The sequence below is a fragment of the Anas platyrhynchos genome, chromosome 10 (assembly GCF_047663525.1).
Source record: "Anas platyrhynchos isolate ZD024472 breed Pekin duck chromosome 10, IASCAAS_PekinDuck_T2T, whole genome shotgun sequence".
In the NCBI taxonomy this organism is placed as follows: Eukaryota; Metazoa; Chordata; class Aves; order Anseriformes; family Anatidae; genus Anas; species Anas platyrhynchos.
This window is the reverse complement of record NC_092596.1, coordinates 5,636,542-5,651,522: the sequence shown is the minus strand read 5'-3', so window position 1 is coordinate 5,651,522 and position 14,981 is coordinate 5,636,542. Positions and strand designations below refer to the sequence as shown.

The following is a 14,981-nucleotide window of genomic DNA, read 5'->3' as shown; positions in this document are numbered from 1 at the left end:
TAATTGTTACATCAAAAATCATATATTTAATCTCATGTGGCATTAGCTGTAATTAGTACAAAATTACATGGGTATTTTACTAAAGAGTCACCACAGTCAGACAGGCAACCAAGAGACAAATGCAGTAGGAAACTGAGGAGTTATTAGTTACACAGTCTGAGGCTATCTCAGCCAAAATATTTAGCCAAAGTCCTCTTAGAAATTTCACTGCTACCATGTCAACATTAGATGGCAGCAAATACCTATAAATCAATAAAGGGCAAAAATTTAGGAAACTACACGAGGGTGAGAACTGTACAACACAAAGCCCTCCAAACTACAAACGCAATCCTCTCAGTCCCCAGGTAACAGGCACTGAAAAAAGAGAGAACCTTTAATTAAAAAAGTAGAAATATAAATGGGAGACCACAAGTGACATCCAAGGCCAAACTTTAAAGCAGAACAAGTATACATCATAAAATGACATGTTCTATGATATCTTCTATGTTTTGATGTCTTCAAGGACATCAGAAGAAGTGGTTTGGTGACATCACAGGAGCCTCGCACATTGTTGCCTACTGGATACTACATGGCTGTGCACACTTCTTTCCCCCTCCCTGCTCCACCATGATTACAAGTTTGTGTAATTTCTACATCTACACTGCACTCAGTCTTAAATTCTGGCAAACTATGCTACCAAATACAGATTAAAATGAAATGTGGCTGGCATATTTCACTAGTAAGAGAGAGAAATTGAGTGAGCTTTGGAATGATGGTACTTCACTTTCTGCTCTGCATTGTTTTTACTTAGTTTCACTCAGGAGTGAAGAACAAACAGAAATTACAAACCTGTAGTGCAGGAAGCGCAAAGAACTGCACGTGACTGCTGGTATAAAATACAGCAGATTGACTGCAGTGGAAGGGGCCGACTAAGCTCATTTGGAGCATTTGTTAAATTGTATTCCATTGCTTGACATCACATCCCTGCATTGTCATTAGAGGCTACTGAACATCTGGACCATAAATTACACTCATTTCCTGTATGAAACAATGTAGGTGTGCTAGAAAATGCAGCTGGAGGCCTATCAACGCTAGAGGGGGACAGAGCAGCACACCAGAGGAAGACGTCCTGCATTAGCTTCTAGAAGGCCAGAGTAGCACTGGTCACTGAAATGATGTGGGATTCCCAGACTTGCTGAACTATTAGAGTATAAATTAATGCAAGATAGTAATCCTGTAAGAAGAGAGATCAAGCAACCCAGCTTGTTTCACTTGCATGTTTCATTAGCACTTCAGAATTTCAGGAATTTATCTGACTAGGTGACTAGTATTTACCCACGGATCTAATGACAAAAAAAAAGATTTTTTTGAGCTCATTTTAGCTGCAGTACTTCTCAAGTGACATCAAGAAGGCAACAGTCTTAAAAAATACACCACACAAACAACTTAGAACATTACAAGATGGCAGAGACTACTCAAGAAGACACCACCTTAGGCCAACACATTCTAGATACCCCTTTGGGCAAAAGACCATCTTTTTATTCCCTCGTTTCAACGCCTGGCACAAGTCTTTGTTATTTGTTATCCAAGATGCAACACCAACACGCCACCAGAAACCATTAAGTAACATCATAGAGAAAAATGACAAAAAAAAAAAGAGAGTAAGAATAGGATCTGTGGTAACCATTGAGCACAGCTTGTTCATTGTGTGGGACCAATTCAATATGTGAAGGGTAAATTGCCAACCTACCTCCTTTCCGCAGCAGATAGATGGGCACAACATAGAGCATCACATGCTGGATGTAATAAATTTCCATTTCAAATGGAAGCTGAGGAATAAGGAAAATATTTGTAAATGTTTTTCATCATTAACAACCAGAACCATTTTCCTTATGCCCCATGATAACGCGTTCAGTTCAGTTACATCCCCTACATATAAGAACAAAGCAATGACAGCCGTTAATGGCTAGTGCTTGGAAAGCACAGCTAACTGCACCCAGTCCTTCCCCCTTGCCACAAACACAATGCAGCACTTCAAGTAGAGAATTCTCAAAATTAGCCAGCAGCACAACAAAGGAGGCATAGCACAAGATTGCTCTTTTCCTCATTACTCTAAGTTTCCAGTAATGGTGCAAAACCCCAAGGTAATTAAAACAAAGACTATACACACACCATATGACAGTAGCCTAATTATAAAGAAATGTTAACTGCAAGCTTGTAAGTTGCAGAAGTCTACAAGGAGGTCTTTTTCTTACAACCATACATAAAAGTAATTGCTGAGGGCACCTGTACAAAAATAAAAAGAACTGCTTCATAGCAATCTGCATGCATTTGTGAAACAGCCAAGCCTCTGTTAAAACCAATAATATGCAACAGATTATATCAGTCGGTCTTCAAGCTGCAGCAGTATGCACATAAACAAGTTACCAGTTAGCGGTAAATCCAGTATTCCTCACCCGCTGACAACTTTGGGAAAATTAAAATTAGTCATCTGACGGTTTAGTTGAATTCATGTTGCCTTTTACAGGAGGTCAGACTATGCTGAAGTAATATTGTGCTGAAAATAGCTTGAAGCACAGCTCCGAGTTTAATCTGAACCCCTTAATCCCAGTCCAACTAATTCTAGCTCTTGAACAGTTAGAAAAAGTGATGCAATGTATTTGAAAGTCAATCCCATCTGTAAACGTCTGTGTGTATATACTGATTTGTTGAACTGGAGCAACACATTTAACACTGACAAACAGCAGGAAAGATCCAACTCAAAATACAGAATTCAACTTCCCAGTGCAGCTCCCTTACAAAGCTGAAAAGACATACCTCTCTACTGCATTTCCCATGGAAAACTGGACAACATTACAGCCTGAGTCTGAAGTCTCACAGGAGTACCAGAAAGCCATTAGCTTTGGTTCAAATACAGTATCATTCTGCAGGCTGAAGTGAAACAAGATGCAAATACTACTCCTATGGCACGTGTCCATATTAAAAAATAAATCATGATAATCAATTTTAAAAAATCAAGAGCCTCCCCTTTCTATTGTTGTTCCAAGACACTGAAGTCATAACATTGAAACAGAAACATTACAAGAACTTCTACATCAACAGAACATAGGCTGAAGCAGTTTATGTTTTTCCTCGAGAGTCAGTCAATAAATAGTAGGTTAACAATATAGCGAGCTCTGAAATTCTACAAAAGTTCTTAGATTTTATTTTGAACATAAAAGATATTATAACCAACAGCTGGGTTCTGTTAGTCTTGCCATCCCCAAGCTGAACACTATCACTGTCCTGTTTGCAGACTCCAAGATGTTCAGCCAACTGCTGGGAGACTAAGCTAAAAAAATCTTCAGTACAATCTGTTGGGTTATCTTCTCCCAAGTATCAAAATATAAAACCATGTGAGATGATGGTATGCAAAAGCAAGAATTTCACAGGAGTTGTGAGGTTTCCTGTATCTGAACCTGTTCTTCTGTCACCTGTTGAAAGACACCAAGTGCAAAGCAAGGGGCTCAAAAATATTCAGGAAGAAGTTAACGAAGTTTGCCTAACTGGAGGAAAAAATCGGTACCCCCCTTCCAGGTGGGGCGCACACACTTCAGGAACAATAGCTCCCAATATAAACAGCACAGCACGAGGCACTCGCTCCTGCCAAGGAGCAGTCTCTATTCAGTATCTGTGCTTTCAGAAGGGCTTCTGAGCTCGCCGAGCTGTGAGGGTCAGTTACACAAACATGACGCTCAGGACACTTCTGAGAACAGAGTAATGGTTGTTTTGCTGCAGTAGCATTGACAGTATTTTTGTTTGCGTGAACAAAACATCATTTTTTCCACTATGAAAGATTGGTTGTTCTGAAACCTGGCTAATTCGGCAAGTGCATTTCCTCATATCGAACCGAAACGCCGCGTTTCGGTACAGCCAAGCACTCAAGCTGTACAGGCAGGCTACAACAAACAGAAAAAGAGCAAACACAAAAGATGAACTACGAAGTTATACACAGCCACTGACTCGCCTACCTCTAAGGTCTCATCTATAAATTATTTTTTCCACAAAACACGCACAGATAGCAGATAGGTACTTTGCATCTGAACAAAGACATTGCAAGCAAAGACAGGGTAGGAGGGCAGATCAATGGGTGGGTCACCCATTGATCCAGGATTTAAAGACCCTCGTTGTGAAAACAAGTGAGCACTTCTGCAGATCAATGCCACACATATTCCCAGAACACAAAGTATGTTGAAATACTGACTTGGACCATCCAATCTTTGTCTGCAGGCACCTGTGAAGGCCACAAACTCAGGCTCCAACAGTCTCTGAAGTGGACCCTCTCCAAAGGTCCCAGCACACTTGACCTCTCCTGTCAGGTGCCACCAGGGAAACCTTGCAGCCTCTCTGAAGTAATAAGGTAGTAAGTACCTGCCTGGTAACAAACCAGTGGTGCCGATGGTAATATAGATATATTTTAATCCATATCTGTCCCCCCAGAGGACCTATTTATATTAATTGTCAATATTTGCTTTTTTTTTTTTTCACTGAACTCCTCTGTCCCAGCTGCCAGCGCTACTCTTCCTGCATTTCCCTTCCTCAGAGTTTTGAAATAACTAAGGGTACAAGACAAAAGGAGAAATTATCTGCTTCTTCAACCAGCTGATATCCTAGGTTCCCTAGCAGTCTGTATGAATAAGGAGTACAAGCTACCCTGTTACTCAGTGTGATAAGCAAGTTTTTCCCCTTTAGATTCTTACTTGTGGAAAAGCAGCGCTGCTCATTGTCCATTCATAGGTTTGACACTGGGATCACATCATAGACAATTCAAAATACACTAAAGCAATAATGACACACACAGTTCCTCTAACAAGTGCACAAGATCAAAACACGCTAACAAAGCACTCTGAAAATAAATATTCAGACTTGTCATTTTTTACATTTAATAAAGAAGTTTCTGTTGGAAAATAAATGGTGTTTTGTTCTTCCAGAAAGAGTATTGGCCTGGTATGATGCAGACTGGGAAACGCTGCATTCCCTGGACATGTGCTAAAAGGCTCTCTGGCAAGTACCAAGCACAGTGAGCAGGCAGCAAGCCTCCATCCCAGGCATGGGTAAGTGAGGTACAGTGCCACTGGTCCTAGCAGCCACTCACATTGCCAGTGAGACTGGGGAAAGGAGAAACCATCTGATGGAGGATTAGAGCACACCTTATTCTTGTACTTCCAAGCAAGAAAAATGTGGGCACGTACTTTATATCCTCATTTAAACCACCTACTGCCCTAAGAAAACAACGAGCTCATTCTATTGACTGCACTAAGCTTTAAAAACTCTCTTCAAGACAGCAGTAGAGTTAAGCCCAAAAGTCAGATATTCATATGAGAGCTTCCCTCCAGAAAGCGTGGCACAAGACTCATTTAAACTAGCTCAAACCCACTTCAGCACAGCAGCTGGTTTTCAGTGGACTGAGAGGTTGCTACTTTGCTCTGTTTCCTGAAAGTGGTACTCCTCCCTCTGTTAATTATTGATACTTTAGCTTTATATGTGCAACAATAGCTCAAGCACCATATTGTGCAAGAGCTCTCTCTCCAACATCCTCTACATCCTCTACTGCAGAGCACAGCACAAAAAGGAATTTAGCTCCCAGGTTGCCATCTTTCCTACAGCATATCTTGCACCACGTCTAGTCAGCTTGTACCTGTCCCCTTCTTAGACATCAGCAGTAACTCAGATTTTTAACTTACAATCAGTAACTGGTTTCCTAAACATGATCTGTAATCCAAAAAATAAACAATAAACATAGGCTTTGCATTTCACCAACAAAGCAGACCACAGCATAGATTAACTAACAGAGAACAGGAATGTATATAAAGCTGAACAATACAAAAACCATGGGGCAAACAGCTACTAGGCCTACGTAACAGATGCTGGTTACTTCTGTTGGTTAGAAAATGCTGGGTACTTCAGCATAGTTAGGAGTGTGATAAGAAATGACTTACTTTGCAGTGAAAAAATAGCTGCCAGAGAAGTTTAGGAGAATGGTCTGAAGACAGACGTGAAGCCATAAAACAAACAAAAAACCACACTACCAACAAAAACAAACAAGTAGCATTTGCAAAAGAGACCATTCACAATCTTTCCAGGATTCTTTTCTCCAGCATACATCCAAGCTGGTAAGCGGCCAAGAAGCTGAGCAGTGCTCAGATCACTGTTACACTGCTCAGGCCATTTTACAGCTCAGGCACTACCAGCATACCTGGCACAGATCAGAAAAGGATTTCCATGTACTTGAATACTGGGAAAGAATATAAAGAGGAAAAAAAAAAGTGTTGATATTGAAATAAAAGGAGTACAGGGGCTGTAGAAAAGAATAATGCATCTATGTAGCACCCGAGTGAAAGTCTAAAGCAGCTTCCCCAGATTTTATTGCAATAATTCTTTTCATTGTATTTTAGGGGCAGGTTGTTTCATTCCAGCTTCCTGCCATACGCCTGCTTGTCTGCAATCAATAGAAATACGTATTCCCAAGAAAACCTGTTTCAAGTAGGTGTCTCAGTCAGTATCTACCCTCTAGGCTGTTCTACACCATCCAGTCAGTACAGGGAATTATAATAAAGCTTGAATTAATGCTACTTAAAGGGAACTCTATCTAGTTCTTATTTTCAATTAATCCTGTAAGGGCAGGGGACACATACTAAGGGAAAGAATCAGAATCCACACCTGCTACCATAGCACCTGTATGCATATGCACAGTCCTAAGAGCTACAGAAGAGCATCTGTTGTGCTGCCTGTCCATAGTAGAGTGAAGATGCATCAGAACACAGGCCTAGAAATAACTTCTTGCTGCAAGGATGGAGGGAACCAGAAACATAACAAAACAAGAAATGTGACTGCATTTTTGCTAGTCTACAAATTCCAGAAAATCCAGGTAGGACAAGCCCCCATGTTTCCAACTCATGACATACCCAAAATCTGGCAAGCTGTCAGAGAATTCGCTTTCTTGGCCTGTCACTACAGAGGGTGAAGCTTAGTGAGAAAATCAGGAGAACGTGTTGCTTACTGCACCACTGATCTCAACTGTATGCACATTGGTACTTTCATCAGTGCTTTGCGTATTTGACTAGCACTGTATTTGATGTAAAAGAGAAAGGCACCCCTACCTTCTGGTCACTCGGTTTGATCACACAAACTGGCTCACAGTAATGACACATGGGATGCAATCAGGCATTTGTGGAGTTAAATGGCTTCTAGAAGAGACGGACCAGATGCAGGTAGTAATTAATACCAGTTTCAAGAACAGCTTTCTTCCAGTTACTCTAGAGATGATATTTGGATTACTTACCACTACCAGCAGAAGGCACATTTACATTACCAAATACAAGTGTGATTGCAGGCTGTACTAAGCCACACATGTTTTGATGCACATAGTATAGGTAACTGCTGAAAGATGCAGAAACATTGGCCTTTGGACCTCCTGGCAACCAAGGCACAATCTCTCAACAGCCTTCAATGTGCTACTGCTGTGTTACCTTGCCGCGTGCAGGTTAGATTAAGCCAGCTTAGATTTGGTATCACATGCTACCATAACCTATTCCATTTTACTGTGCAGACAAAGGCATTTCACACAAACTGTTTAGTGCAGTGAATTATTTATTACCTTGACATGCAACAGAAATGCAGTAGGCAAAGATCAGAGGTGCTACACAGCGGGTACTGTAAGTGCTGCTTACGGCATGATTCTGTTCCTAAAACAGATTTAGAATGCGTACCTCTCAAGCCAAATAGTTCTAATAATAGTATAGAGCAGCTTCTGGAAACATTAAAACTGTACCGTCTCAGCTGTGTGAGCAGAGACAGCAAGTTCAACACCTCTGGGACACGTCCTACTTTTTTTACTTCATCTATAATAACATTTTCAGGACATCAGCTTGAATGGGAGAAAAAAAAAAAAGAGAAAAAAAAGAAAGAAAAAAAATCACATGCTTTAAAACCAGCAGCAAGAGTTACTTGGGAACCTAACAACCTGATTACCTTTGCATCTTCCCTGTTTACTTAAAAGTCTTAAAAGATTACCCCATTTACCATGTGAATTATTAATGCTGACCAAGAATGATTTGCACCATACGAGTGGAAGGAAATTATTAGAGAAAAATTAAATACCCTTTATTTCTAAAAGGGTAATAAGAACTCACAAATATTGACTGTAGGAAAAAAAAATAAAATAAAAAACTTCTGTCTTTATCCAAGGACTATTCCAATACACAAAACTTAAATCCATCTGCACATCATAAATAATACCTGGAATATTTACTGCCGAATAAATGTAAGTGGATGCATCTGTTGCTTAAAATGGCTAATTCTTAGTACCTCAACGTCGTGCCAAGGAAGGAAAATATTTTATTGGAAAAAAAAAAAAAAAAAAAAAAAAAAAAAAAAAACAGAAAAGAAAATAGTCTGACCTGATCTTTCATACTACACTTTTTGGAAACATTATCCCAGGTGCATACTGTAGCCAAATAAGATTTTTAATGAGCATAGTGTCACTGAAAGGTTACGTCTACAGAAGGTAGAAACTTCCTATTTTAGTTTTAAGCATACCTCAATTCTCCAATTCCACTGTCAACAGACGGATATTTAGGGATAGTTTTGAAATGACTGAGGCTTTAGTGGATACCTTGCAGACAAAAAAAAAATGCCAAATTATGCTAGAAAGTTGTGAAAGTTTCTTTTTCAGGGTAATGAAGCCTTGAATCATAAATGCAAAAAAAAAAAATGCTTATAATACATTAAGTAACATAAATGAAAGCAGAAATGGTGACGAATGTTGGAGTAAGTATTCTGGAAATGACCTGGAACAGGTTAACATTTAGAACCATAACCAAGTACGGTTCATCCTTCCTGCAACATGGCAAGCACCAAACCTTTTAGAAACCTAAATACATAAAGTAAGATCTCTTTTGTGGGAATGTTCTACTCTTATGAACACAAGAGTAGTCATCCCTCCACTCATCCTGAATACTATGCATGTTCAACACATTTCTGATGATTGTTAAATGTATGTGACAGCAAAAAGCATCTCTGTACTTCATGATGCTCAGATCCCACATATGAAACAAGGGATTTCTGTGAAAATCACTTTCAGGTAACTTTTTAGGTTTTTGAAGTTTTGGAGCCTTTGCTTTTGTTGTAAAGTTTCAGGACTGTTTTATAAAATATCTGAAATTTGCATTCATCCAAAGATTCTTAATTAATGCATTTAAATGCATATATCAACAGAGAGTTTCATATAGATGACCTCATATAGGAAGAGCCAAACACCTATAAAATTAGGGGTAAAAAGAAAATATTAAACTAGAAAATCAGTAATAACTGCAATAGCTTTTCTTAGCAAAGAGACTGCACAAAGGAACAGAGAAAACTAGTTATGACCAAAGTTCAAATTACCAGTGATCTTCCCCGAACACTCATGGCCACATCCAATTTAAGCTGCGGATTGTGATTATTTTCTTTAAAACAACACAGTACACTGCATTTAAACCCAGACTACTACAATTTTTCATCATTGTAAAGCTTATCTCCGTGATTATTTCAAGATTTCATCCACACATATAAAGGCTTCATTCTTAAAGATATTTAAGTATTTAAAACGCAGCTAAAATCTAATTGAATTTTCAGATGCAAGGCTGGCATTTAAGACTAGATATCAAAACCCTGCCGCAACTTCACAGTATATGAATGTGTATGCTTACCATACAACTTTTAACATCTGTTCAGTAGTTCATTATCTTGCATAGCAGATGAATACCAAAGGCTGATGGATTCCAGCTGACTTACTGTGATGTTTTGTAGCATAAATAGGCCTATAGTTCAAGTTCCTAAAATTACATATAATTCCACCCCCTTCTCTGCCAAAGTGGTGCCCTGCCAGTTCTGAAAATAGCAAATCGATTAGCTGAGCATCTTAAACACATGGCAGACTATTCATCTTATGGTCACCTATAACTTCATGCTTCTGGTATGTATAAATCCTGACACCCACTTGTTCCTGAACAGCCATCACCTGGTGAGGTAATGATTGTCTTCCATTCTTTATCTTCTGCCTCTTGTTCCTTGCACCTTACTGATACATACAAAGAAAACTACATCTAATATTTTTCCTGCACCTCACTGCTTTAATCTCCATAGGAATAACTGATTTGCTAGTGTGTGCATGCCTGCTGCTGAACTTGCTGAGTTAGCAGGCTAACTTTCGTTAAAAAAGGCTGCAACTCAACAGCAAACATCTGCTGTCTGTAGGATAACTGATAGGCAATCCACTTGCAGGGAGCAAGTCAGGAGAACGTCAGCTGAAGACAGTAAAAACTACCTACAACAACACAATTTCTAGCAGTATATCAAATAACTTAAGGATAAAACACATTTTATATGATGAAAGGTAACAGGAAGGCATTTTGGTACTTAGGGCAATACAAAAGTTTGGTATATAAGCTCACAGAGCGATAAGAGGCAACAGCCTCCCGCTTTTCAGTTCCCACTGACAGCAGAATTCCCCTGCCCACAGGCCCCTAGTCAGCATCTCCTTCCCCACTTCTAGAGGAACAGTTGGAGTCAGGTGCCCAAATTTTCACACTCTTAATTTGTGCCAGACACTGTACATTACAACTATTTACAACTAAGAATACAAAGCTCTTGTATGAAATGTACACATTAAATTCCATGTCTTGAAGTATTGTAAAAGTGAAATAAAAAAGATGAGGCGTAAGGAGATAACCACTCTTGACCAAGTCAAAAGTTTTTTCATTTAGATACTTCAAACCAGAATATGGAGCATAGACAGAATTACTGCAATTTTATTTATTTATTTTAACTCCCAAAGTTGTAAGAGAGATTTATTGCTTTCAGGACAATCTCAAGGTAAATAACAATTGCCAGTCACAGAGCAGATTGTGTCTACCATGAGAAAATTTGGACCAAAGTAGCCACACTATAAAACATCACCCAAATTACCTTGTGCCAGAAGAAACACTGAAAAGAGACCAGCCTAGCAAGCAGCTGTTAAGCCAAAAATATCCTAAGCTGTATTTATTCCAAGAATACTTGCTCTTGGACATTATCCTTTGGCTCCTTTATCCCTAATTAAGAAAACATTTTTTTAAGTGGTCCTTATTTTTCCTGTTTAATCTCCCTAATGTAAATGGGATCAATTATAATAGCAGATAAAATATAAGCAAATGATTAAATATTTCAACATTTAATCCTAAAAAGGTTACCAAGAAAAATAATTTTGTAATGCTAAAGTTTTAATTACAGACTAAGTAGTTTGAAATACAAAATAAGAACTGTTCTCAAGTTATCAGGGAGAAAAAAAAAGTATTTTACTCATTTTATGCCCCTTCAGCAGTTATTAGTTTTACTACCACATTGAGAAGGTACGCAAGGCAGATATACATGTTGGGGAAGAGAGAAAGAGAGATAGAAAATAATATGTAGTTACCAGATTAGGAAGGACGGCATAAAACTTGAATAAACTCTAGGGTTATTGTACTACTGAATTAACTGAAATCTGAAGAATGTGATCCAGCTTTCTGTTTGTGTGTCTTATGCTGTGTGGAAGATCATTTCTAATACGTCAAAACCTACAGATGAATTATCCTCTCTCTAGTAACTAAACTGTATCTCAGGGCAAAGTTTTCTCATCTTAATGGAAGAAGTAAATTATATACAAGCCCACAATAAAACTGTCAGTTTTCAAGTCTCCTAGCTACAAGGGTGGCCAATCAGCACAGCTTATCATCCGTAAAATTCAATACGGATGCAGATTTCTTTACCTAATCCTGTCAAGATTTGCAAATGGACAACCACTAATGAGATTTTTAATGTTGCCTGAAGTCCCTAACAATTTTGTTAATATCATTAACTCATGTGCTATACAGAAACATATATATATATGAATACTTTATCCGGACACTGCAAGTGTGTAGATAATGTTTTAAGACAGTTCCTGTACATTTAAGTCACAGGTATTTTAGCTGACAAAAATGCACACATTGCATGTATGTATACATATACACACATGTGCAAACATAACAGCTCTTAAAAAAAACAAAAAAAAAAACTTAGAAATACCCTAAGTCTGAGCCATATGAAATAACTTCTCTTACCGTTAAGTCTTGGTAGGTTTAAGAATCTTACTAGGGATACTGGCAGACATGAAAACTTGGATGGAAAAAAAACAAACTGCTGTGTTTAATTTTGGAGGAGAGGTGGTGACAGACAACAACAATATTTGGAATTTTCCATGGCCTCCTCTGGACTCACTCCAACAGGTCCATGTCTTTTTTATGCTGGGGGCCCCAAGAGCTGAATGCAGTACTCCAGGCGGGGTCTCAGAAGAGTGGAGTAGAAGAGGAGAATTAGCTTTACCTGCTAGCTACGCTTCTGATGCAGCTCAGGGTATGAACAGCTTTCTGGTCTGCAAGCACACATTGCTAGGTCATATCCAGTTTTTCAACCACCAAGTACTTCTCTGCAGAACGCTGCAGTACTTCTCCATCAGCTCATCACCCAGCCTGGATTTGTGCTTGGGATTGCCCCGGCCCAGGTGCAGGACCTTGAACCTAGCCTTGCTGAGCTTCACAAGGTTCACACAAGCCCACCTCTCAGGCCTGCCCGGGTGCCTCTGGATGGCATCCTTTCCCCCCAGCGTATCAACCGCACCACACAGCTTGATGTCATTGGCAAACTTCCTGCGGGTGCACTAGATTCCACTGTTCATGTCACCAACAAAGATGTTAAACAGTGCTGGTCCCAATACTGACCAATGAGGAACACCACTCATCACTGGTCTCCACCTGGGTATTGAGCTGTTAACCTCAACTCTTAGTGCAGCCATCCAGCCAATTCCTTACCCACTGAGCACTCCATCCATCAAATCTACATCTCTCCAATGCAGAGACAAGGATGTCACGTGGGACAGTGTCAAATGCTTTGCAGGAGTCCAGGTCGATGGCATCAGTTGCTCTTCCACCGGCACTGTAACCCCATCATGAGGCCAGAAAATTGGCCAGGCACAACTTGCCCTTAGCGAAGCCCTGCTGGCTGTCACCAATCACCTCTCTGTTTTCCATGTGCCTTACAAGAGCTTCTACGAGGATCTGTTCCATGATCTTGCTGGGCACAGAGGTGAGACTGATGGCCTGTAGTTCCCCTAGTTCCCCAGGTCTTCCCTTTTCCATTTTTTAAAATGGGGGTTATGTTTCCCCTTTTCCAGTCACTGGGAGCCTCACCAGATTACCTTGACATCAAGAAAGATGGATAGCAGCTTAGCAACTTCTTCCGCCAGTTCCCTCTGGACTCTTTGATGCACCTCATCAGGTCCCATGGCCTTGTGCACATACCACATGCTATCCTATGAAGGCTATATCAAAGCCTTTAAGTTCTCCCGCTGTTTAAAGGCAAGAATGGAGTTGACAAAATAATTTTGCTACACCTAGAATATAGCAGTGTTGACTTTCCACATTGATTTATAAACACGATCACCAAAAAAAAATCCAGAATTTATATTTGCCTATCATCATAACAACCTGTCCTAGGAATCTACAGCTTGGTAAAATGAACTATGGACGGTGAAATAAATCAAAGATCAAATAACTTTACAAATAAAATAATTAAAAATAAATTAGAAAGGAGGAGAAAGGTACAATACACTCACCAGGCGTGTATTAACAACAGGAAACAGTAATGCCAAGAGGGCCCCATTCAGCATATGCATCTGCAACCTTAAAAAAGAGATGTGATATTATTTTCACGGGAAATGAAATATTTTCACATATTTTGTGTAGGATCTCTCCAATAAGAAGCAGCCAGAGATTTGAGAAAATTTCACTGAATTTGAATAAAACCACTGTTAAATGCAATAATAAGGACAAAACTTCTCTTTAAACACACATTTAAATACTTAACTAAATAAAATTGCTTTCTGTAATGACCTTTACCTTCCTAGAAGGCCTGGCTGCTAAAGGCAGTCTAAGCAAAGAATAGGGCAGGAAAGTAGTATTATACTGCAATATTTTGTATAGCTTTCAGTCACCTCTCCCTGAACCACAGTTGCATCAAAAGAACACAAAATCTGCATACATACTGATTTTGTCACCTATTTAAAGTAAACTAACTAAAGAATAAACTCTCCACAGCCACTGCCTGCCATAAACTCTATAAAGAATTACAAAGTTGTTTGTAATTTAAAGGGGAAAAAAAATGTAGTGCAAACCCAAAACGGTTTTTCAAACGTCATTTATATGTCAGGGTGTAAGAAAACAAAGAGGTTAATTCTGAAAAGCAACAGGTATTGTGGCCTTGCAAATGAATAGCAAATCCAGGATTTCCTGGACACCAGACGTATTTTGCATGCCCTCTGAGATGAAGAAATACTAACACAGTATCTCTGTATTTGGCCTACTCTCAGCCCAAAGAAGAAAGAGCAGAAAAAATTTGCAGCCAGACGGTACCACTCCTGAAGCAACTTATGAGGCACGTCCCCAGATCATTTTTCTAGTCATTGCCTAGAGTAAGACAAGAAAGGGCAGACTGAAACCACCAGCGGCACAAAAGAACCAAGGGTATGTGGCTCAGCACTCACAGTTTAAGCTATGACCCTTTTCAGGGTGTCACTTTTCAAACCAACCAACATCTCTTTCCTACTGAATACACACCTTAATATTTTAATGGCTTATGCCATGATTAATTTCTAAAATACATTATGCAAGTAGACAGAAATACAGTAAGGAAGAGGCATTACCTGAAGAGAATCATTGCAACCCGACATGGAGGGCAGGCAAGAAGAAAAATCTGAAATAGTAAAATCAAATTTCAATTAATGGAATGATCTCTTTTAGTCTCCATTTTCTATATCTTTGTGTCCTAGTTCTGGATGTTACAAATCATTTCTAACCAGAAGAACCATTCTACAGCAGAGCTGGGAAAGACTAAATATCATGAACAAAGTAAAAGTTTATACATGTTTA

The 14,981-nt window shown here is 39.2% G+C and overlaps 1 protein-coding gene across 5 annotated transcripts in view; it reads right to left on the bottom strand.

Annotated features, from left to right (window-relative positions):
• TMEM164 (transmembrane protein 164) overlaps window positions 1–14,981 on the bottom strand; it is a 46,325-nt gene that overhangs the window by 14,545 nt on the left and 16,799 nt on the right. For 4 of the 5 annotated variants that reach the window (XM_027465421.3, XM_027465420.3, XM_027465419.3 and 1 more), the window contains exons 3-5: window positions 14,756–14,805; window positions 13,670–13,736; window positions 1,730–1,808 (exon numbers count right to left, since the gene is read on the bottom strand). In XM_027465421.3, the coding sequence (XP_027321222.1) occupies window positions 1,730–1,808; window positions 13,670–13,736; window positions 14,756–14,805 (196 nt within the window). The remainder of the gene's footprint in view (window positions 1–1,729; window positions 1,809–13,669; window positions 13,737–14,755; window positions 14,806–14,981) is intronic. The other variant, XM_072043047.1, reaches the window with a different exon arrangement.